This window comes from Spea bombifrons, chromosome 3 (genome assembly GCF_027358695.1).
Source record: "Spea bombifrons isolate aSpeBom1 chromosome 3, aSpeBom1.2.pri, whole genome shotgun sequence".
In the NCBI taxonomy this organism is placed as follows: domain Eukaryota; kingdom Metazoa; phylum Chordata; class Amphibia; order Anura; family Pelobatidae; genus Spea; species Spea bombifrons.
In genome coordinates, this window is record NC_071089.1 from 79,680,808 (window position 1) to 79,706,725 (window position 25,918).

The following is a 25,918-nucleotide window of genomic DNA, read 5'->3' on the forward strand; positions in this document are numbered from 1 at the left end:
TAACACTCAATTTATTCTCACTGATGATACACATCAATCTACTCGATTTTTTTTCAGCGGACTACTGGCGAAACGCGTAGAGAGAGTTTCCTTATCACTACAACAACAAATTTGGGACTGATTCTGGTTTACATTGTGTTTTTGCACACTATTTACATATAGCTGTGCCTCGTCCAACTGTAAGTGTATCCAGACCTCCCTATTCCTGTTCTGTGACGATATTGCACCATTTTTGGTCTCCTTGTTTTTATAGATTTTAGAAGCCATTAAATTCTGCTGATATTCTACTGAACCTCTGATGAGCTTGCTTTATCCAACGTGTTTGTGAGTGGAATTTACACCCTTTTTTATTTTTCAATTGTGTGTTCATACTACACCATTATTGTTGTTTCTTTTCTCCCCATTTATATGCGCTCCATGGTTGTCTTATTGTGTTGTTAACATCCTGAGGAAGAGTGTTGTTGGAAGCTGCTTTTTGGGGAGTATTCATTATTATTTATTATAATCACATTTATATTTTCACACGTGGAATTTGGGTTGCTTTTCTCCTAGAAGCTAACACTCAACACTGTTGCCTTCATATATTTATCACGCTAATGTATGCATGTGTGCTCATTTAATAGTATAACATTTCTTATTGTATAGAAATTGTAATATCATGGTACATGAAAGGGAGAAACGCACTTCACATGGGAAAAAAACCCATAGTGGGAGCATGAGTTCCATTAACTTGAGGCACATGTGCAGAACAGAATGCTTCAATGAGAAAATTATTAGTGAATGGTTCACAGACCTGCAGTAATTCAGTGCAGTAAAATTTGTCTTATCTTTGTAAGAGATTGAAAGCATGCCAAACACAAGGCTATAAAACCAGTTAGATTTAGCCAGTCCATATATAAAAATGACATGTGCGTAATAGTGAGGCGTGAAGGAATTTGTATGCCAAACACCATTTTTAGATATTAGAGTAAGGCAATGCATATATTATATTATTTTACTACAATGTGGATCAGTCTTGCCACAAGAATACACTGACTTCAGATGAGTGAATTAATATGAAAAAATAACTCTGATCTTGTTTCAGCATATGTCAAGTAAATGGTTATTAATGAAGTGTATAAATGATAAATTTGCTTTTTTAGAAAGCGCTTGACCCAGTGAAATCATTACGGATGTTGCACTGACTTAGCACACTTAACCTCGAGGAATTTAATTATTAAGATTAATTACATGTGGTTTAGCTTTTTAATAAAGCTACAAATTGCTATCTTCTTAAACAATGTTACATTTTAAATTGTAATCAGCTGAGTAATTGAAATGATTAAAACTACCGTGCTTAAATATTGGCAATTTTCATTAAATATTAATATAATAGTAATAGAATATATTCATTAAATATTTTGCAGCAATGTCAAATTCTTATAAGAAATACACATATAAATTTGAATGCCCTTATTTGCATGATTCTAAAAATGCTTTGGAAAATGTTTGCACGCAATTTATTTTATGAAAACACATTATGCTTATATATTAAGTAATATACTTTTCTGGTGGTAGGATAGCGCGATACACAAATACAGAGCAATTATATACAGTATTCATCTGCTGTGCTAGTATGTACTACTAATATATATAACTAAGCATCTATTACAGCATAAGTACAATCACTGAATCATGTACTGTATATATGTTAGCTATAGTCCATTGTGGATAAAACCCCCCATGTTCAAAATTCCATACAGTTATACAATTGTTCAGACTGTTACAACAGTGGTTTAAGGTTATTTATAACTGTGTCATATAGATTAGCTTTTAGCACAAATACCACTATTTAACAAAGTCAACTGCAGATAAGACAGCTAAAGTTACAGACAGAAAAAAAAATAGAAAAATATGACTAGGAATAAAAAAGCAAAATAAACACTGGGACATATAAGAGCAATACTATGAAAATAAATGTAGGGACCAATCATCATTGAGACGGATCTATGGAATTTTCCTACTAATTATTCCATTTAGCACTTTGTCTAAAACTGCTCCTTATAAATAAGGTCATTTTATGCTGCCTTTTATTTTTTATGAATGAGAAAAAAACAAGGGACTATAAATGAGAATGACTTCACCAAACCACATAATTACCTAATCTCCATAATAAATGCACACACTGTACACCACACAGTTTATCACAATTACATATTTTGAATGAGTAATTATATAACATATACATGCATTACGTCATTTAATATGTCACATGTAGTCATTTCTCCATAAATCAAAATAATATATCTAAACAATGTAGTATATTGCAAGAACATATAGGAAGGCACATGATTTTAGTCTCTGTGAATGACCCATTAAGTTATATGTACAGTAAATTATTCAGTACACATATACAGTAAAACACAAATTCCAAAAAAATCATAGTATATCACATGCACACCTAAGATAATGTTCAATATATCACATGCACATATAGTACATCAGTGTTGCTACATATACTATAAGTACAGCTATATCATATGTTATTCATAGGAGCAGTAAATCTGAAGATAGTAACATAACGTGCAAAACCAATGAATTAACATGCATATGTATTAGACTTGTACATTCGGATTCGTATGAATTTGCGAATTTAACCAAACGAGGCCAGACCCCCCAACGAAACAGACAAAAACAATGTAAAAAGCTAATGAATTTTCATCCGAAGTTCCTGGGCTTTTTCACTCCCACCCTCACTCTCTGAACGTATCCCTACCTTCCCATCCGACCACTTTTGCTTCTGTGTCTCACAGCTCTGCTTACGTGTCTTGAAGTTCCGCTTACGTGTCTTGCACCTCCGATTCCGATCTTCTTGTTCTTTATCTTCTTATAGTATTTCTCAGTCCTCATCTCGAGGATGTCAACAGAACCTCCACCATTTTGCGCTACGATAACCGTGTGTGAACTTCCGCCAGATTTGGTGACGTCCTCTCCCCAGATGTGCCTGGCATGTCAATTGTTGTCAATGAGTTAAGTATGCAATTAACCTCTTCAGTTGTCTATGGACGTACCAGTACGTCCAAAAAACGCATCCCAAGAATTCCCCATGGACATACCGGTACGTCCTGCCCTTCTTGCAGCAGCAGGGACACATCCCTGCTGCTGCATGGGAGATCAGGCTGTCGTTTGAAAGCCTGGACTCTCCCCTGACAGCAGAAGCCATCATCGCCGGCTTTCTGCTACCCGATCTGATGTAACAGCTTCTGGGATGAAAGCTGTTAAACTGTTATGTTTTTTTATCACTAAAATTGCACTACAGGTATGGATTTACAGCTCCTGGTATACGTCACATTCAAACAAGACCCCAATATGTGTTCAACAACATCTCCCGAGTACAGTGATACCCCCCCATGCATGGGTTTGTCGGGTTGTTTGGGAGGTAAAACGCCACATTTAGGAAGTGCGCGTTTCTTCACACAAATTGCTCAGTAATGTGTAGCTTGTTTGCGTTTAACACTTTGCGCGCCATCATTCATCTGTTCCTGCAGCAAGTGTTACTCAATCTCCCGGCGTCTGCAGACTATTGTAACGTATGGCAGAAGTTTGTACACCATATTGTTTCACTTTCTCTCTTTACGCAGATCCCATTTCTCGCGCATGAGCATTAGCAAGTGTCCGTTTTCCTCAGAGCAGCTGTTCTGTGACTATGAACTTGGCTTTGACAGTCTGTCAGTGCGATTCTCGGTTCAGCAGCAGCTGTTTGTAAGCGTTCCTGACAGGAATGTTTGATCTTTTCCGTTTTATCCCCTGAGTTTCTTCAGTATTTAATAAATTACTAGTTTATTTAATCCACATAGAGTTTTTTCTCCTATATTAAAAATGATTTTTACAATCATTTTTGAAAACTTTATCTGATTAATTGAGATCTTTTTAGTAACTATTAAAGTTCGTTATCATTCCATTAATTAATATTTATTAATATTCACATGTATTAATATTTATTCATATTGGCTATAATCACTTTAGTAGATTATGAGGTCTACTTGATAGAAATGAGGATGCTTTTTGCCTTGATCCCCAGTTAAATATTTTAAGGAGGACAAACACTGTATCAAAAGCTTTACAGTGCCCATGGTTCCCTAGTCTTCGAAATGTGTGTGGAGTTTCCCGACACATGCCTTTCTTCCCGGATATTCTAATGAACCCTTTGGGAGAAAAAATCTAATTCTGATGGATTTGTTAATCTGAGAGTTCCTTCTCTTACACTGAACTTTAATAAGATGTCCACAGCTGATTGTGAGACATCAAAGCACTGGGTACCAAGGCTTCTTACGGAACAGGCTGGAGATTCCGGACTGGTTGGTGCTTGGAACAGGATCTGGAAGTGGTGAATTTCCTAGCCTATATAATTGTAAATCTTTATCGTTCTGCTATATATGCAAATCATGTTTATGCAAGGTAGTTTCAATTGGTAAACAGCCTTTATTTGGCAATTTATGAAAGGAATAAGAAATCCTCCCAAATCGAGATATTTCTATACTTGGGATCTGACCAAATTCATAAATTTTCTTTCAGATTGGCCATGTGATGATTACTTGTCTCTTAAACAGTTGTCAGCAAAACTCAGTATGTTGTTGTGTCTAATCTCATATAAATGAATGTCAAATGTCAGAGCCATTGATTGTAATAATAAATAATAAATAAAGCTTAGAGTGGTATGATTCTTGCAATCAGTGGATGTAGATGGGCGATGAGTTAAATGAGATTGAAGAGCTCCAATAACTCTGGAATGTCTGCACCAATCTGCTTGAAGTTAAATGCACCATACAAAATGAGCTCCAATAAGCAATTAAGATGGAAATAGGATTGGGGTCCTCCTGTAAAACCTTGTCCCCAATTGGGGAGACAATGCCATTGGCCATGTTACAATTTCTGTTGGGACCACGAGTGGAAATAAGGTGCTGATTAACAGTAGCTCCATTTTTTTAGGTACTGTATTTTCCTCCAATTAACAATCTGTATTTATGTATATATGGCCTGTGGACTTGCTAGTGCTCTTGTGCCTAGGACTACTGTGGATATAAATCCATCCTTACTTTACTATATGCTAAGTGTACCATACCCAACCTTATAAAACACAAGGCTGTTTGGAATGTAAGGTGTAGAATCAGACCTAGATGCAGATTGTGATCATACTACAACAGTGTAAAGCTCATAACTTCAAAGGAGCAGGTGGGATATTGATACACAAGATTGGTGATCTCTGTGTGCACAAGTTACCAAGATTATGCTTCTTCAACATTTCTCCACATTAACTAGGCATCATAACAAGACTAACCAATCTATTCCATTATAAGAAGTGAAGTTGATGACAAAGCCCCATAGAAGACAGTGATCACATGTTCAGAGATGGTGACTCTGAGCTACAGAGTAAACATTAAACATCTAAACCCTGTCCAGGTATAGATATGATTAGCTTCTTCTCTCTAGAACATACTGTATGATCATTTTATGTAGAAAATCAAGAGGAAAGTATGTAAATGCAAAAATATAGGTTTTTAAAGTTACACCAACAAATGATAAAGCAGATCAGAATCGTTGTACACAGAAACAATTTTAAATATATTAAACTTGACTGTTTAAATTTAATTATTCATCTATAATAGAATAGGAATTTTCCAATACAAAATATAAAAAGATTCTTTTTGACAATTCCAAATGTTACTATAGCAACTAGAATTCTCTCTGACTAAAATCAGGCAGTCACACACATCGCTAAGAGATAGTGTGTTTTATATTTTATCAATCTTTCACAAACTATTCTTTCTAAAAAGTTGTTTCCCCAAATGTTTTATCTATCTAATAGATTGATAGTTGGTTGTGAAGTAGGGAGACTGATATTAAGAAACCATGTCCAGTACAGTGCTTCATATAACTCCAAGTGTTTGAAATAATAAATGTTCAGTATTTTAATCAAAGCCATCTGTCAACTATTTTAGTCAAAGCCATCTGTTCATAAAATATCACCAGGTAGCCTTTTTGACTAATCAGTGATGCATTCCACTCTCTACTCTGATTTTAGGTTACATTGCATGTTTATCCATTGTGCACAGTTGAAGCCTGGAACTTTTATTGTTATACATCAAATGCTTTTGGTATTTATTGGGTAATTTATCTCTGTTATGTATATTTATAGGAAAGTTTGTGGAAGAGTTGTGGTTTTAACTCTGTTTTAATTTACCAAGCATTATAATGTGTCATCATTGGGGGGCAGTTTTCTTTCTCTTAAAGATGGTTGAACTGCCCCTGCTTAATTTATAGTTCAGTTTATGAGATATCTTTCAAAAAGTCTCATTCTCAGTTCTCGTTATTCAATGGCTCTTCGTATTGTAGAGTGGAGTCAGTGAGATGAAACTGCAACTCTCCTGCCAACTACCACTTTAGTGAATACGCTTTGTGAGGTACCCCTTTCAGAATTTTTACATTTAATACCCTATTTCTTTCATATACAATACCGCTGTAAAGCATTCATTACCTGCTTATATAGGATTTCCATGTGTAATGACTTTTGATCCATCTTATTATGGTGCTGTGATACTTAAACCAAATGCATACTGTATCATTTCATGAAGCTCGCATTGATACCACACATGGTTTTGAGGGAGGTATTTTCACAGCAGGGACTTGAGTGTCAGTGTTACTATGGAAGGTGTAAGTACACTCTTTATATAAAGTGGTTAGATGTGTGGACTTTAGAGTATGTGAAAGCATATTATATGCGGTTTTTGTATGGTAAAGTAGCTATTTATTATGAAAAGAAATGGGGATTATAAGAATGGAAAGAGAATTTAATTTTTAGCTTGTGGTAAAATAATGACCATATTTAGGAGAACACTTGGACTGATCAGCTTGAGCAGCGGTTTATATAGTGATTGCTCCAAATATAACACTTGGATCCGGTTTTCCAAACATGCTTTGACCAGAGGCCAGTTTGTATTGTCTGTTAAAAATACATATACTCCTATAATTGAATCCAAAACAGAGCTAAATAGTCAGACAGATAACTTTTAGAAAACTATTTTTAAAAAAGCATGTGACCATAATTTCAGAAAATTCAAGAAAACTAAAAATGGTACAGATCTACATTTCAGACTAGTATGACGGTACAAAGGCAGGGAAACACTCTGTAAAACAGAAAAAATGAATAAATATGCCAACCTCGAATCTCACCGAGTTTGATCCTGCATTTATAGGTGAAGAAGTCTGTTTCTTCATTCCTTGGTCAGGGGAGTGACATGTGGCCTCCCCCACTCACTTTCCTCTGCCATTTACCATAGTCCCCACCAACTAAAGGCTTTGTGCAGCTAGCCCCAGCCCTATACAAATCCACTCCCCTAGAATAGGGAGAGTTTTACATAGCATACCCTGGGAAGTTCTCACGTGTCACAACTGAGTGAACTGGGTTGGGCTGGAGTCTCTGTGCAGGGACAGGTTCAGGCTTAGAACTAGGCATGGGGCATACTGGTGTTGTTAATGCGCCTGGTTGCAGACTGTCTACTGCAGCTTTAGGTTTCTTCTTAGGTGCCATCTACAGGAACATGAGTGACAGCAGGCTTGGGAATGAGCAGACAGGAGCAGATAGACTTGGGAAAGGGCAGATGACAACGGATGCAGATGAGATCGTAGTCAGATTGGAGAAGATCATACATAGAGAGGAACAAGTACAAGGTGCCAAGAACAAGAACAATCCAAAAGAATAATCAAAGTCCAAGCCAAATGTCAAAATCCAGATAAACTAAATCAGATGAGGTACAAAGAGCAAAATAGTAAGTAGTAATAGTAAGAGTCCAAGTCCAGGGGACAAAATCAGCAAATACACAGTGCAAGCAAGAAGGATTACAATAATACACAGCCAGGAAGTACAATGCTCCAGTAAGGGAGCCTGGGAGCACCACTGGTTATAAAGGCTCTTAATTACCTGAATTAGGTGTGACAGGAACATGTGACAAACTAGAGTGGGACATTGAGGAGACAGGAATACCAGTGACCACAGATCATCCTGGTGGTGACACCTGTAAGTGAACAGTCAGTAATGCTCAGGGTCACTGGCTAGTACCCTCTAGCCAAAAAGACAGTCTCTGGACGTCCTACCAGGTTCACGATTTTCTCTTTTTTGCAGCCTTGCATACGGACACAGAGGACCTTCTCCAAAAAAAAAATTAGAGGCAACAATGAGGTGTGGAGATAAACAAGGGGGCTGAACTAGGGACAAGGTCATGGAAAATGGTGCTATGTCCCAGGTAGCAGTAGAAGAGACAGACTTGGCCAGGGTACATGAGTAACTGCCTTTCTTGGGAGGCTGGCCAGAAGGGCCTTTGGGTTGTCTAGCTGTCTGTGGATCGCAATACTCAAATTTAAGATCTTCTTCACAGGATAAGTCTGCCCAGGAGTCGTCATCCTCTTATCTGGATGCAGGATGCAGGAACCACTACCACATTTTCCTTACAGGTGATAATGGCACATGACAGGCAGATATTAAATGACCTGGTTTCGACCAGGTACCGAATGTAAGAACTTGTTGCTTAGATTTGTCATAGCCTAAATTAGATTTGTCATATAGTCTGCTGTAAACTTGATGATCTTGCCTGTCCTGGAGTATGTGTGTCAATGGCTGTGCTGCATGACATTGCCACGATGACCAGACTCTCTTTCTTGAGTTAACCCCTTTAGATCTGATGGTGCGGAAACTGATGTATTGATCATGCTACCCACAATAAATGCAGAGATTCTGGTTCCTCCATATACTGCATTCCTCAGCAGAGAGAGTGCCTTTGACCGACTACTGTATGGCTGTACAACACAAAGGATTGCCAACACACACACAGCGGAAGTAGATGTAGCCCTGAGTTCTTGACAAACCTGACAGTGGGTTTCATGGCTACTGGAATTTCATGCCATAGGTCAGGGCAGACGCAACCCTGTTTATAATATCCGGAGAGGTTCTTTGATCAGAAAACAACAAGGATCTTAGATGCTTCACTTACCAGTAAAATTAAGTTCCCCTATTGCTCCTGAATATAGTTAGTGAGCAGAACAACTTTTTGCAAAAGCAGGGATAGAACCCAGTTTGTCCATGTCATGACAGCGAGTACTAGGAACTCGGCATGGGACATGCATGTGTAAATGCGGTTGTCTGCTGCAACTTTAGGCTTCTTCTTAGGCGCCATCTACAGGAACAGGACTGTCGGCAAACCTGGGAACTGACAGACGGCTACAAGCAGACTGGGAAAACCACGGAGTCAGATGAAATCGGAAACAGACCGGCCAAGGTCATACACAGAGTACACAAGTACACAGTGCCAAAGGATAATCAAGGGAACTAAAACCGAGATCTGTAGACAAAGTCCAAGGTCAGTTTTTAAAACCAGAAAATACACAGTGCAAACAAGCAGGATCACAAAAATCCAGGGCCAGGGAGTACAATGTTCCAGCAAGGGAGCCTGGGAGCACCTTTGTGAATAATCAGCCATGCTCAGGATCGCTGGTTCAAGTCCTGTGGTACATGGCAATATTTTGTACACTATATGGTCAGAAGTATTGGGACACCTGGCCATTACACCAAAAGGGACTTTTATGACATTGTATTCTATAACAGTGAGGCATGAGGTTAGCCACTTATGTTAGATGGGAAGGCGTGGCTCACAATCCAAGTTCCAGTTCATCCCAAAGGTGTTAGATGGGGCTAAATTCATGGCTCTGTGCGGGCTTGTCACCAAACTCATCCAAACATGTCTTTATGGATCTTGCTTTGTGCACTGGGTACAATCATGCTGGAATGGAAAAGGGGTTTTCCCCAGACTGTTGCCACAAAGTTGGAAGCATAGTATTGTCCAAAATGTCTTGGACATTATTTCCCCTTTTGGCGAATTCAGCAATTCGTACGAAGCCATGAAAGCATGGCCAGACTTCCCACAAAGCTGACAAAAATTAAGCAAGAAAATTCAGAATTTTCGCCGAAATTCATAGGCCCTTTCACTCACAGCCCTAAGGTGAACTAAAATGGCGGTGCTTTCTGTATTGTCATCTCCCCAATTGGCGGAAGTTCGCTCTAGGTTGTGTCCCCCAGAGATGTGGACGAATATAGAAGGTAGTAGAGAGAAGATAAATGATAAAAGAGAGAAGATACAAGAGAGAAGTGGAGGGCAGAGATGTTAGGGAAACATGTAGAGAGCATGAGAGAGAGTGAGTGAACGAGAATGAGAGTGTGAGAGTGCAAGAGAGTTCTAACAACTATACATAATTAATTTTATTGTTACGGCACACTGCAAAATGCTCACAAACAGCAGCAATTCTGAGCACCTACATCCAGGTAGGAAAGGAAGACATAAGGATTTGACTTCTAACATGTTCCCTCATTTCAGGATTTGCATGTGTTTCCTCTGATTATTAACTATAATATATATAACATAAGTTCTTTCCTGTACCTTTATCATTTGGTAAGCCCTGTTCATACAATGCAACATTTGAATCCAGCCTACATTCTCTTAAATTTACATTACAGGGTGCATGCTAGTAAGAAACATAGATAATACAAGGTTTTGATGACATTGAAGGCATATTTCACAACATGCCATTTCTGCTCCAGATGTTGAACTTCAAAATTAAAGGTATAAGAAAGGAGTAGAAGACTGATAATGAAACCATCCAAGCACATCCATTAAACCATACATTACTGAAACAATATTTTTTACATTTAGATACAAAGATATAATCTGCCATCACAGAAGTCTAATATAAACACTGACATTAACCATACAAGCAAAGCACAAAGATCTCTTCATTTGCATGTGCCATGCATAGAAAACAACGGTGAAAGCAACAGACTTGCTTTCTCTGGAATTCTATCCACTCGAATGCTAATATGCAATATACTCCTTTGAGTACAATCTACAGGCCAGGATATTAACATACCAACAATTTAAATGACTAAAAAGGGAGCGTTTTGTTTTATGGGGTGTTGTTATAAGTAGAGGGCAGGGGTTTATTGAGACTGTTTTATGTAACTTTGTGACCTAATTAGTGACAGCATAGATTCTAAACACATTTTCTGCTGCTTACATTATTGTGGCCCATGCATTCTGTAATACAACCATGAAAAACAAAGCAAAAGGTATAGATCATTTTAAAAAAATTAATTTGATTATGCTAAAAGCTGTGAACGGGACAGTTCCTCTTTAAATATGCATAATTTATCCTCTATGTTTGTACTCCTCCTGTAATGTCCGAATCAATTTTCCTTTTATTAGACTTTTTTTTTTTGGAGCTTTGTATCTGTTACACTATGCATATAAAAGTAACACATTTTCTGTTTTTAAAAGATGGCACATAACAGATATCATCTTAAATAGTGCTAATAATTTCAGCGTGCCAAAAAAGCCTTAATGTGTTAATTTGTCTGACCAATGCAGCCTTATAATAAAAATCAGTGAATTAAATAGTCAATTATAAGGACAGGAGTTTTTTTTTTAGCTGAGTGGTTTATGCACTGCCCAGCAGATGGCGGAGTTGCGTAACTGTAAAAAAAACCCGAAGTTTAAAAAAAATATACTGGCATTTACCTTGTTCACCTTTGCTAACAATGCAATTGAGGATTAACTACTATGCAATGAATCAAAGCAATTACATTTTAATTGCCACATAAACAGTGACAAAAAGTGAAGGTTAGCCAACTATAAAAGAATAATTATGTAATATTTACAAATAAAGAGATAACATGGTATGCCCATAGTTAACAGCACAATTTGCAGAGCACTTATTTACATTTTTGTCACTACAATACAATAATTCTCAATAGAAATACACATACAAACAATATATAAGACAAGCACACTGCTTACGTGGCTCTCTGGGTCAATTGATACATTCTATGGACATGTTTGCGGTGTCAGGCTACACTCCACACAAACTGTGTATGGTGTTAATGTGAGTATGTGTGTTAGTATTTCATGTCAGCATGTATGCGACCATTAGTTTATGGTATTAGCATTAGTGGGTATGTCAGTGTATAGTGTTAGCAACAGCATGTATCTCTGTGTTGTGGTAGAATGTGTATGAGTATGGTGTTTGAGTGCGTGTGTCAGTATGTTAGTGTATAGTTTTAGAATGAGTATGTCCTAGTAACCGTGTTAGTGCATGGTGTTCCTGTGAGTGTGTGTTACTGTGTTGTAGAATGTGTATTTGTTAGTGTGTGGTGTTAGCATGTGTGTATGGTGTTAGCATGAGTGTGTGCCAACCTATGGTGTTGGAGTGTATATGTATTATCTCGTGTATGGTGTTAGAAAAAGTGTTAGTATTTGGCATTAGCTTGCGTGTGTTGAGTGGCTGTTAGTATGAGTGTGTATGCCAGCATATGGGGTTAGAGAGTGTATGTGTGCTGTTAGCATACGTTTGTGTGTTTGTATTTAGTGTGAGCATTTATGTATGTCAGTGTATGGTGTAAGATCATCAGGGGTGATACTAGGGTTAGTGGCGCAAGGCACAGAATAAAGTTACGGTAGTATATGTAATGGCTGAAGCAATGACATCAGTGCAACCTGCTTTATAAAACTTATTGGTGTCTTTTCTAGACAAACATTTTTTAATGTTTAGCTGGACTTTAGATGCAAACATAGCCCTCACGTCATTTAAATTAAACAGAATATTTAAGATCATTTTAACGAATAAATGCCGCTGATTTGACATGAGATATATACTTTATTTTGAACAAGTATTTTGTTCTGCATAGAAAAATGGAACACAGTTGTACTAAAAATGTCATATTTAATAAAGGGGAGAATGCCTGAAATCTAATTTTGGAAGTCGTTTGCCTTTTTGTCACACACATGATGTATAACTTACACTATGGTTTTTGGCAAAGAGGGTTTGGCAAGGTTTGTACAATTCTTTGCCAAGTCAATGTTTTGATCTCACACAATAATGATTTCATTTAGTTTTGGGAGAATAATAACTCATTTTGAGAGGTACTCTTCAAAAGTCTGTATAACTGTGTCTGTGTAACTCGCTATAAAAAAAAACTTTTCTTTGGGTTAAGAAAAAGCAAATAGGATGATAACTTATTTTCTTTTAAGACAAGTTTGGCTCCTTTAAATGATCCAGTTTAATGTGTCACTGGTAATTATTCCAACATCCTTCATAGTATTTACTAAACCACACTACTTGCCTAGTTGCCTTTACATATTGTTGTTTTCAGCAGCATTTGTGCCACAATCCAATAGTTCTTTATGTAATTGCTGCTGACTTTTGTTTAAGTAAAATATAATGATAAACCTTATTCCAATAATTTGCCAATGAAGTCTTTATGAGTTTCATGGCTTCAGGCAACTACTTAAGTGACCAACACTTATTATCAGAGTAAGGAAGAGTTAGCTATTAAACTATTTTAGTAAACTCAGTTGCTTTAAATATAATGTTAAACAGGATATAACAATCAGCTCATAAATGGAAAAGCTATTAATTCTGACAACTTTTACTGCAGACACAACTTCAACAAACTGGCTCAGCATGTTATCAGGCACCATTCTTTGCTGTTCAACACATATGCCTCAAATAGGACTGCTTAGAAAGATGCAAAGCATAGCAAAGGATCCAGCAGTTGCATAAAATGCATGTTACAGCAGGTAGGTAAGAGTTACACTGCACTATGTAGGTATCTATACATGGTTACCATAGGGTGTTATACTCATAGTCTGGCAATCTGTGTTCACATTTCTCTGTATTCACCCCTGCCACATAATCCTGTACTGACCTCCTCAATTTTTGCTTTTAGCCCCCTTTTACTTTGTATGCCTGCTTTCCAGTCTGTCTTCATAGCCTGTTGATGTCAGAGTGTTAACATTTGGTGCCATCTTGTCTAAGTGCATTTGTTAAGACTGTAATACCCTGATCTGGGTCCCTTAAATTCCTAGGCCTTGCTTGGAACAGCAAACATCCTATTCTGCCTGTCTCTATACCACTTCCTAACCTACAACCTTAACATATCACCCACTCTACTCTACCTAAAACGTCTTGGCAGACCTACCGACGCCTCTGTGACCTTAGCGATAACTGACTAATACATTTTAGCCTCTCCTTTACGCTCTCATGTTGCCATTGCACAGCCCACTAGCCTCAGTCATAGATGAGGTGCCTCCCGCTGTTGTGCACCATCCATCATTTTGCCTCAGCTATTGCACTCAACACATACCAGACACCTCTAAATGTGCTCTGGTACCAATGAGCATCTATGGAGGAATGTATGCTTATATATACCACTGCTCTCCACCTCACTAAATATACTTTGTTTTAATAATCTTTTCCTCTCTCTCACTAACCCTGTTTCCCACTTTTACCACCCTCCTCTATTACTTAGAGCCTCCTTTATTTCCCACTTTTTTGGCCAAGACCTTGCTAGACATTATCTAAGACCACCCCCAGTGAGGCTACTCACACAGTACTTTAACCCTGTCTGTTGCCCTCAGCCACGCTTAGCTGCTTCAGTCCTCTTATCCATAATTTTTTTCTGATGTCCTCTTGTCCTCCCATTTCATCACCTTCCCATCTGACCCTATCCTCCTCTTTCCAACATCCTTACACCTACCATAACCAACCTTTTCAATTTCTACAAGCATGTCCCTACCCCACTAAAACAAGCTCTTATCTTTCCAATTTGAAAGTAACTTTACCTAGATCTCATATCCCCATCTAACTACCATTCTGTTTCTTTTATCCCCCCGACTTCCAAACTTCTGGAGCAATTAATCTACAATTATGTAACACATTTTCTTTCCTCTCACTGCTCAACCATTTTCAACACTGAGAGATCTCACCATTAAAACAAAAGTTATTTGCTTATCCTCTTGGACTTGCCACCTTTGACACTGTTGGCCTACCCTATGTCTTGCAAACCCTTTATTTTCATGGCATCTGCAACATGCCTTTCTATTGTTGAAATTCCACATCTCTCACTGTACCTTTAACATCTCCATCTCTGGCACTATTTCTTCTCTCATAAAGCACTCTACTCTTCTCTATCTATATTTCCTCCCTTGCACAACTAATATCCTTTGGACTCCAGTACCACCTCTATGCTGAATACAATCTCACTAACTTATTACATTCTAGATGGAATTCAACTATTTGAAGGTCAATTCCTCTAATACCAAGGTTCTGGCTATGTCCCAAAATATCTATTGGAATTTGTCCTTTTCTCAAAAAACTATCCAAAAATACTAAGACATTCCCTTGTGATATCCTGTCTGGATTATTCCAATTTACTGGCCTCCAATCTTTATACTTATTTAGCTATCCTAACATCTCTGTAAAGAGCGCTAGTCATTTTGTACATATGAAACGTATCTCATAGGTTAATAGTGAGGTTAAGATTCTATTTGGATGATCAGACCTTGGTTTACAAAACAGATAACTGTCCCATATTTAACTAGTTAAATTTTACATTAGTATTTTTGCTTTTTTTTAGCATTTTACGTGATCAGAATAATTCCAGTTTATCAAAAGATTTAAATTCAGTAAGAATTATACATGAACGTATAACTCTCATGCTGTTCTGATTTGCCATTTTCATTTAACGTAGAAATGACAGGTAATGTCCCAAATTATTTATTCATTCTTTGTAATGAAAGGCAAAGCACATTTGCTGAAGTCTGTTCTCAACAGTTATAGTGCAATTAGCAATTAACATAACCCTTTTTCAACAATATAATAAAGTATGAAACTAAAGTACGAAACTGAATTACTCACTAACATCATCTTAAACTCAATAGCCAAATTATAAATAGTTATATCCATTTGTATGGATGGCAGCCTATCACCAATTATACTTTTAGCAATGAAGTTGATGGGCATCAAAGACAATTATAATTTGCACCAAGACAAGCATTTCACAATATATCATATTTAAATAGAATTCTACCTGAATCCCAATAGAGGAGCGTCGTTTCTTGAGAAATTCATCTGCTTTTGTTACTAGAACAGCCTTGTCGCTAGTGCTTCTGACGGAGCTACTCTTCCTTTCAGAACCATGGCGCTGTGCTGCAGCAGATTCCAGGGCAAGATTCATGGCCTTGTTACTGTCTAGACTGTCAGTGGAGTTGTAGAGGCCTCGACCATCATGAGGCCATGGTGATATCCTTTGAGTCCGGCTGTCATGGTAGGCATCCTGTGTAGATTCTGTGCTGCTTTGTGCTGTTACTGAGATTAGTGGCTTGGAGGTGGTGCGCGGGGGAACCGGTGGTGGAGTTTTTTTGTAATTTGTATATGAAACCGCTATATAAGTAAAAAAAAACCAGAAAGACAGTGTTATATAATGACATTCAATTGATTACAGACTAAATCTATGACTTGCTAAGCTTTTCTAATATACATATAGGTATAGTCTAAAAAGTTTTAGCCTGAGGTGCATTGTAGCAATAGAAATTATGTTATGAAGAGGAGGTGGGAGAGAGATGGTGACCAGACAAAATGAGTAGAGGAAGAGACAGAAAAGGGAGGGATAGAGAGAAAAAAAGAGGAGATGAGTGGCAAGAGGGAGCAGAGGGAGACAAGGAGATAGATAAAAAATAGAAGGAGGGATTGGAGAGAGTTAGGCGAAGGAGAGAGGAATACAATAGGGAGAGAGAAGAAGGGAAATTGGAAGGAGCCGAAATAGGAGGGGAAATAGGGGAAGTAGAAGTGGTGAGAGAAATAGGAGAGGAAGACTGAAAGGAGCAGGGGAGGAAGGGAGACGAAAGAGAAGTGAAAGAGAGAAAGGGAAGAGAGAAGAGGAAGAGAAGGGATAGACAGAGAAAAGTGTGAATATTATTGAAACATACAGAAGTATATATATATATATATATATATATATATATATATATATATACATATACATATACACACACACGAAAGTATTGGGACACCTGACCATTACACCAACAGGGACTCTTATGACATTGCATTCTAAATACATAGACATTAATATGTAGTCGGTCCCCCTTTGCAGCTATAACAGCTTCCACTCTTCTGGGAAGACTTTCCACTTATGTTGGGACGAGAAGGCGTGGCTCGCATTCTCCATTCCAGTCCATCTCGAAAGTGTTCCATGGGGTTGAAGTCAGGGCTCTGTGTGGGCCTGTCTAGTTCTTCCACACAAAACTCATTCAACCATGTCTTTATGCGCTTGCTTTGTGCACTGGGGTACAGTCATGCTGGAATAGAAAAGAAGCTTCCCAAACTGTCACCTTCAGCATCCCAAGACATTTTCGACAATGTTATGCTTACAGCATTTTTAGGGGAATGTTTAGGGAAGGCCCTTTTCTATTCCAGCATGATGGTGCCCTAGTGCACTAAGCAGGGTCCATAAAGACATGGTTGGATGAGTTTTGTGTGGAAGAACTTGACTGCCCGCACAAAGCCCTGACCATAAACCCCATCAAACACTTTTGGGATGGACTGTAATGGACATAGTGAGCCAAGCTTCTTGTCCAACATCAATGCCTGACCTCACCAATGCTCTACTGGATTAATGGGCACAAATTCACACGGGGACACTCCAAAATCTTGTGGAAAGCCTTCCCAGTAGAGTGGAAGCTGTTATTGTTGCAAAGGAGGGCCAACTACATATTAATGGCTATGTTTTTAGAATGCAATATAAAAGTCCCCATTGCTGTAATGGTCATGTGTCCCAATTTTTGATACTTAATTTTATGCTCCCTGTCTGTGCTTTCTACTAGGCCCCCTTTAGAGGAGTATTTGTAAGACAGGTCCTAGATAATGCCTGCTGACCATATTGGCTTCTAAATGTTCCACTTTGTGGACTTGACCACCAGTCTGAATAGTGACAGCCCTTCCCTGGTCCATCACCAGACTCAATAATAAGGGGAAAAGCTCAAAGAATATATGAAATTATATTCCAAGTTAAATTATGCTTCATGTTTTACTATATAGAATTCTAATAAAATAGAATATGCTTACAATTTCCTATTTTAGATTAAAATAATTTGATATGTAATGATGCTAATACAAATTAAATAGAAGATCCATAATCTATTAATATAAAACCTCCTTAAATTTAATTAATGAACATGCACATCTTTTTTTGTTGTACAGATTAATTAGTTTAATGCGTATGATTCGTATTTGTGATTAATCATTTAGAAATTTGCAATTCATTAGGGACCTTGACATAAAAATGACAGTTGTGTAATTAGACGGAATGTCAATGTTAAATGAAGGCAAACAGTGTAGTTCAGTTTCTATGCAAATTAACACAAAAGTATAAGAAAGTATAGTATGCTAAGATTTCATTTCAGGGAGCTATACATTACTTTCAACAAACCCAATAAAAACAAAATGTCATATTAGGAAGGTTATAGGTTTGCGTTATAGCACTACTTCAACGTGATACATATATCCCTTTAAGCCTTACACAAATTCAAAGTTTGTTACAGAGTAAATATTCTACAGGAATTCCATTAGGAAAGGAATGAGTTCTTAATGTTAGTGAGTTTATGAAACAAACTCAAGGCAATTATAAGTGGCGCTTTCTACAGCAGAGTTTTCTTTTTTACTTTTGGTGCTAAATCTGAGAATAATAATGTATAATGTCTGCAATATATATATTTTTTTTTTGCAGAATATAAATTGAAAATATACTATTGCCTTTGTGTACCTGAACAATAATTTAGACAACTAAGTTAAGATTAAAAATGGCAGAATATGGATTGGCATTCAGATCAAATACTAGAGCAAAGAGCAAGGGTGATTCAGAATCAGCATTTTGACAGTACTGAAAGGAACAACATCATGAATTGATTAAGTCAGATAACCCATTGTTGTGGTAATTAATCTGTGGTATATTCATTAGTTTTCTGTATTTGTCAGGATTGTATTTGTCAGCCAGGACTTAGTGTCATATCTGTGGCAGCCCCTAGTCTTGTTTCCTGGACTGAGCCTGCCTATTTTATCCTGCTCTGCCCTTCAGTCAGGGCCTTTGCATTGAAGTTATAGGACCGTTTTGCTCTGGCTCTGTACCTGATCCTGACTTGTTCCTGGCTTCCTGTGTACCTGATCGTGTATTGTTCCTGCCTTCAGCCCTTCCAAGTGGGATTCCTACCTTGTACCCTTCCAAGTGGGCTTTCTTCCTTGTGCCCTTCCAACTGGGCTTCCTGCCTTCAGCCCTGTCCAGTGGGCTTCCTGCCTTCAGCCCTGTCCAGTGGGCTTCCTGCCTTATGCCCTGTCCAGTAGGCTTCCTGCCTTGTGCCCTGTCAAGTGGGCTCCATGCCTTCAGCCCTGCCAAGTGGGCTTCCTGCAGTCCGCCCCTCCATTGGGCTTCCTGCCATATGTACGTTTTCTTGCTAAGAGACTGTTTAACCTGTATTTACTTGTCCTGCCATAATATACAATACATAGCATTACCTGGAATTCTGCCTGTGGTGTATTCCTTTGTGCCTGTCTGTCTTAGCCTTCGGTTACCATGCATCGCTGTGTGTTGACAGAACCCCAGGTATCCTCTGCAATGAGGCCCCTACCCAACCTGATTACCCGGGCCCTGACAGAATGCAAAGGTCATTATAAGGAGTCTGCGGGGTTTCTTTTAGTTATCAAACTAATAGGAAATTTGTACTTGAACTTTGCAAAGCATTGATGCAACTGTGGGACTCCAACTCCAATCACTCTCATGAAGACAAATCTCCTAAACCTGTTACATCAACTAAGAAATCCTAATGCTTCTCAAACTCCGGTGGATGTCCAGCTGGAGCCTGATGACTCTTCTGTGATGGACTCAGAAAGAAGTAGTATTGCTGAGAGTGCCCGGAGGTCACCCTTTGGGGAGGGGTACTGTTAGGATTCCACCCTGTCAGCCAGGACTCTGTATTTATGTTTTTAGTATCATATCTGCGGCAGCCCGTAGAGGCCGCCTGTGTGTATACAGTACCCTGTAGGCTAATGAGCAGCTGCCTCTGCTTACCTGGGTTTAATCCTTCTCACGCTGGAGCACCCAGCCCTAATCATTGCAACCAGCTGAGTCTTGTTTCCTGGACAGAGCCTGTCTATTTTATCCTGCTCTTCCCTTCAGTCAGGGCCTTTGCATTGACGTTATAGGACTGTTTTGCTCTGCCCCTGTACCTGATCCTGACTTGTTCCTGGCTTCCTGAATACCTGATCCTGTATTGTTCCTGGCTTCCTGTGTAACTGATCCTGTATTGTTCCTGCCTTCGGCCCTTCCAAGTGGGCTTCCTACCTTGTGCCTTTCCAAGTGGGCTTCCTACCTTGTGCCTTTCCAAGTGGGCTTCCTACCTTGTGCCTTTCCAAGTGGGCTTCCTACCTTGTGCCTTTCCAAGTGGGCTTCCTACCTTGTGCCTTTCCAAGTGGGCTTCCTACCTTGTGCCTTTCCAAGTGGGCTTCCTACCTTGTGCCCTTCCTAGTGGGCTTCCTACCTTGTGCCTTTCCAAGTGGGCTTTCTACCTTGTGCCCTTCCAAGTGGGCTTCCTACCTTGCACACCTTCCAAGTGAGCTTCCTACCTTGTGCCCTTCCAAGTGGGCTTCCTACCTTGTGCCCTTCCAAGTGGGCTTCCTGCCTTCAGTCCTGTCCAGTGGGCTTCCTGCCTTCAGCCCTGTCCAGTGGGCTTCCTGCCTTCAGCCATGTCCAGTGGGCTTCCTGCCTTCAGCCCTGTCCAGTGGGCTTCCTGCCTTGTGCCCTGTCCAGTGAGCTCCCTGCCTTGTGCCCTGCCAAGAGGGCTTCCTGCCATATGTATGTTTTCTTGCTAAGAGACTGTTTAACCATTATTTACTTGTCCTGCCATAATATACAATACATTGCATTGCCATCGCCGTGTGTTGACAGAACCCAAGGTATCCCCTGCAATGAGACTCCTACCCAACCTGAGTAATATTGCCACATTCATTACATTCAATCTTACAGTTCTTAAACAAAGATGACTTTTTCTAAAGATTAATTAGCCAACTGTAGAATTACTAGAAAGCCTGCACAAATCGATTTTAAACTTCATCCATTGATTATGTTTGAGTGTTTTAGGTTTAATCACTAGTGTACTCTTTGCAGCAAAACTATTCTGATACACTTAGAAGTCATCTTTAAAATGAAAAGATAGACAGGCTTTTACCTGGCTTACAATGGCAGTACCCTGATTCAACTAAAATTCATCTAATTTTGTGTGTTCTATGTGTATTTATATGCCCCTATTTTATAAGGGTATAAGTGTTTAATTTTAAGATGGCTATTGTTCTTAAATTGGTTATTTTATCTTAAACCACACATTAATTTTTGTAACCATAATTTTCTTTAATGAAAGTGGGGCATATGCTGTATTTAAGAGGTGTAACAAACATAGTTAGCTATTATAGTCAGCTATTTCTGTGCTTGGACTAACTTTAAGGTTAACAATGTGTTATTTATTTACCGTATTTTCCGGCGTATAAGACGACTGGGCGTAAAAGACGACCCCCAACTTTTCCAGTTAAAATATAGAGTTTGGGCTATACTCGCTGTATAAGACTACCCCTCTTTCCCACGCACACCAAATAAAAATTGTGAAGAGAGCAGGGAGATAGAGATCAGGGAGAGGGGGCTGCTTCAAGGGAGTCTGTCACCTGATCAGAACGTTTTAGACCGCTCAGATCAGGTTATAGACTGCTTTGGCCACATTCCAAAAGTACCATACCTTTATTAGTGCTGTCCCTCGCCGAGATCTTCCAAAAAAGACTTATGATGAGGTCTGGCAAGTGCCCAGGGACAGCGTTAGTGCAGCAAGAGTGGCGGTGTGCCCAGAAAAACACGTCTCTTTCACTCGTCTGGCCCACCCCTTGTATCCGTTTACCTCCTTCTCTGCCTCTCAGATCGTGCGCCTGTGCTGCTTCACTGCAGTCCTCAGGAGCAAGATCTGAGAGGCAGAGAAGGAGGTACTAGAATACAAGGGCAGGCCAAACGGATGAAAGAGGCGTGGTTTTCTGGGCACCGCGCCGCTCTTGCTGCACCACGTCGCAGATTCTCTGCAGATTCTCCAGTCTGGCTCGGTAAGTTTTAGTACCCGGCATATAAGACGACCCCCGACTTTTGAGAAGATTTTCTCGGGTTTAAAAGTCGTCTTATACGCCGGAAAATACGGTAATTAAATTACAATTCAACTCCTATGGTCTACAAGATCATGAAATCTGCAGAATGCTTTTTTAAGCTGCAATGTTGGCCCAATATTGACATTATTCTACAACAAAGTCCATTAGACATGGTTAGTTGTTGCTTTTGGTATGGCTTTAAATGTTCTCCTTTTATTATTTGTTATATTTTATTATTGAACCATTTTTATAAGGTTTATATACTGATATTCCATTAAAAATATAACACAAAGCATTTAGTTAACAGTGACCTAATAAATTGTTTTACCTGTTGACCGCGTACTTGAGGTGACATTGGAAGATGTAATAGTTGGAACACAATCATCATCCTGGGAATAACCAGCTTGTATAGCTCTCAAGTAACTGTGGCTCCTTGTTCGAAAGCATCCCTGGAGGTCTAAAGCATCCATGGCATGGGAATCCACTTCGCTAAACACTGACTCACACACTGATTCATACTGCCCATTTACTTCTGTTTCGTTCATCTGAAGAAAAAAAATATAACTTGCATTGGAACAGCATCTTTACACATAGTTTAAAAAGGCTATTTTAAAACTTAAAAATTATGGTATAATGTGGTGATACAATACAGTAAAATGAAGAACTGCTTTTGTCAACAAATGTAATATCAATGACTGTTGATAAAGGTGGTGGAATATATTAGTTAATGAAGTGTCCATGATTCAGGAGCCATGAATACAATCATATCCAATTATAATGCAACATGATATTGTTTGTCATGTAGTGAAAATACTAATTTATTTTTTTCCATGCAAGATGCAGTCAGCTGTAGAAAAGGTCTAGAAAACAGGGATGTGTGAGCTAGTACCTGTAGAGTATAGTATGCACGTTATTTTCTATTTTTAATTTGCATGTAAAATAAAAAGGTCAGAAACAGCTATTTCTTCTATTCAGAGTAATACACATCTCAACATTGAGATTTAGTTTTTTATTTTTGCAATGTTGTTTAAGTTTTATAATAGGTTTGGTGATATAAGAACCATTGGATCGCTATGTATTTACCTAAAGAGAGTTCCAGTTTGTTTCTTACTGCATAATCTCTTGCCTGGCCTTTTGTTACCACATTCCTTTTACCGCTTCTCTTGAAGCTACCAGAACAAATCAGGTTCCATTAAAAAGAACTAACAAATCAATAGAAGTAAAATAATAAACTGATTGGTCACAATTGACACAACTATTATTATTTATTATTATTATACTTTATTTATAAAGCGCCGACAGATTCCGCAGCGCTGTACAAGATGAAAATTTTACAGATAACGACAAGTACAATACAGCAATTGACATACAGATTCAAGGGGAATGAAGGGCCCTGTTCCCGCAGGAGCTTACAATATAGGTGGATAAGGGGTGAGAAACAGGAGGTGAAGGACTGCGTGGTAGGATTGTAAGCGGGTGAGAGAGAAAAGTTTTGATGTTTATGTCAGTGGTAGGCTTCCCTGAAGAGAAAAGATTTTAGGGAGCATTTGAATGAGGATAGAGTTGGTGAGAGTCGGACAGCACGGGGAAGTGAGTTCCAGAGGGTTGATACTGCGTGAGAGAAGTCTTGTAGGCGGGCGTAGGAGAAGGTGATAAGTGAAGATGGAAGGAGCAGGTCATTGTTGGATTTTAGAGGGCGGAAATGTTGCATAGTTGGTTTTGGCAGGATTTAGAGAGTGACTTGATGTGAGTGATAAAAGATAGGTTTGAGTCTAGGGTCACTCCGAGGCAGCGGACTTGTGGTGAAGGAGAGATAGTGGTAACGTCGACAGTGATAGAAAGGTCAGAAAGGGGACTAGAGTTAGAGGGAAGGATTGGAAGGAGCTCAGTCTTAGACATATTTATCTTGAGGTGGTGAGAGGTCATCCAGGAAGAGATGCCAGATAGGCAACTGCTGATCTGAGAGAGGACAGATGCAGTGAGATTGGGGGTGGAGAGATTGATTTGTGTGTCGTCTGTATTCAGGTGGTATTTGAAGCCAAAGCTGTCAATAAGTTTTCCAAGTGAGGAAGTATAGATGGAGAATAGTAGAGGACCCAGGACAGAACCCTGAGGTACTCCAACAGACGGAGGCATCCAAAAGGAGGAGTCGCCAGCAAAAGACACAGAGAAAGATACAAGTTAATCCAGGAGAGAGCAGTGTCACGGAGACCAAGAGAGCTGAGAGTCTGTAGGAGGAGGGGGTGGTCGACTGTGTCGAAAGCAGCAGGGAGGTCAAGTAAGATTAGGATAGAATAGTGGTCATTGTTTCTAGCAGATAGAAGTTCATTTGTGACCTTGGTGAGAGCAGTTTCAGTCGAGTGCTGTGGGCAAAAACCAGATTGCAGGGGGTCGAGCAGGGAGTTTGAGGACAGAAAGTGGGTTGGAAGGTCGTAGATTAGTTTTTCTAAGAGTTTAGATGTTATTGGAAGTAGTGACATGGGGCGGTAGTTAGCAGGGAAATTTGGATCAAGGCGGGGTTTCTTGAGCATGGGAGTGACCTGTGCATGTTTGAATGGGGATGGGAACATGCCAGTAGAGAGTGAGGAGTTGAAGATGTGAGTGAGGGCAAGAGTAAGGCTAGAGGAGAGTGATGGAATTATGTACGAAGGGATGGGGTAGAGAGGGCATGTAGTGAGGTGTGAGGAAGACAGTAGAGCGTGAACTTCGTTCACTGTGGTAATTAAGGAAATTGAAAAGTTGTTAGCTTCTATGTAAATCATCACAACTTTTAACATCAGTTTCTTGAAGTTAAAATCAACAATGATCACGTTTTGCAGAGGCCTACCCAGAATCCCTTGTGGTTGTGGCAGCACCATGAGATTTCTGAGGAAAAAACAAGCCTTCTGGCTTGTCTGGTGTCTGTAGATGAGTATTTAATTTTAATTTCATTTAATTTTATTTTCCTTCCTCTCAGCTTGTAACTTTCAATCAAATTATTTTTCTCCATTTATACAGTTTTATAAATGGTAGCTTCAGCAGACACATTTACTTCACAAATGCCCCTCCCTCCCAATAGCCAACACAATTATAGAAATTACCTTGACCTTCAGTTCTTTCTTTCCCAGTACTTTACAAGCCCTATACTAATTCTCAATATCCAGGTATTTGGCTATGTCACTGTTCTATGCTGGCTGTGAAGCTGCATTTAAGTGAGGGTTATAGTCCAAAGTTCAAATCTCATTTAAAATAGAGGACTTGCTCAAGCCCCTCGTGACAGGGGTGAGTTTAGCTCAGGTCTTTCCATGCGTATAGAACCATGCTTAAGGTCTGGCTCAGGCTAGACAGAATCTAAACTCCTCGGCATCTAAGTGTACTGGATAAAGATGACATCAGTGCTCAGAAGATAATATAGGATAGAATATTATGTGATGGGATTGGGAGTACATCAATACACTTAAAAAAGTCATCATACGTGGGATGCCTGAAGCCACAATTTAGTGCCACTAATCCTAGAAAGTTTTGTCCTCTGAGGTGATTACAAATTCAGGAGGGCATTTTATCTCTCGATAAGTAAAAATTAAATAGTTTAATTTATTCCTACTTTAAGCAAAGTGCCAGGAAACAGATGGCCAAATACACACACCAGGACAGGCTCTGCCACTCCGACACCCAAACACACACACACATACACACACACACACCAGGATAGGCTCTGCCACCCCGACACCCAGACACACACCAGGATAGGTTCTGCCACACCGACACCCAAACACACACACCGGGACAGGCTCTGCCACACCAACGCCCACACCAGGACGTGCTCTGTCGACAACCAGACACACAAACCAGGCAC

General features: G+C 39.1%; 1 protein-coding gene across 1 annotated transcript in view; it reads right to left on the reverse strand.

Moving 5' to 3' along the window:
• Positions 1–25,918, reverse strand: part of DLGAP2 (DLG associated protein 2) — a 355,391-nt gene that overhangs the window by 15,370 nt on the left and 314,103 nt on the right. Inside the window, exons 8-10 of the mRNA XM_053459998.1 lie at positions 22,412–22,628; positions 20,029–20,031; positions 15,947–16,299 (exon numbers count right to left, since the gene is read on the reverse strand). Coding sequence (XP_053315973.1) covers positions 15,947–16,299; positions 20,029–20,031; positions 22,412–22,628 — 573 coding nt within the window. The remainder of the gene's footprint in view (positions 1–15,946; positions 16,300–20,028; positions 20,032–22,411; positions 22,629–25,918) is intronic.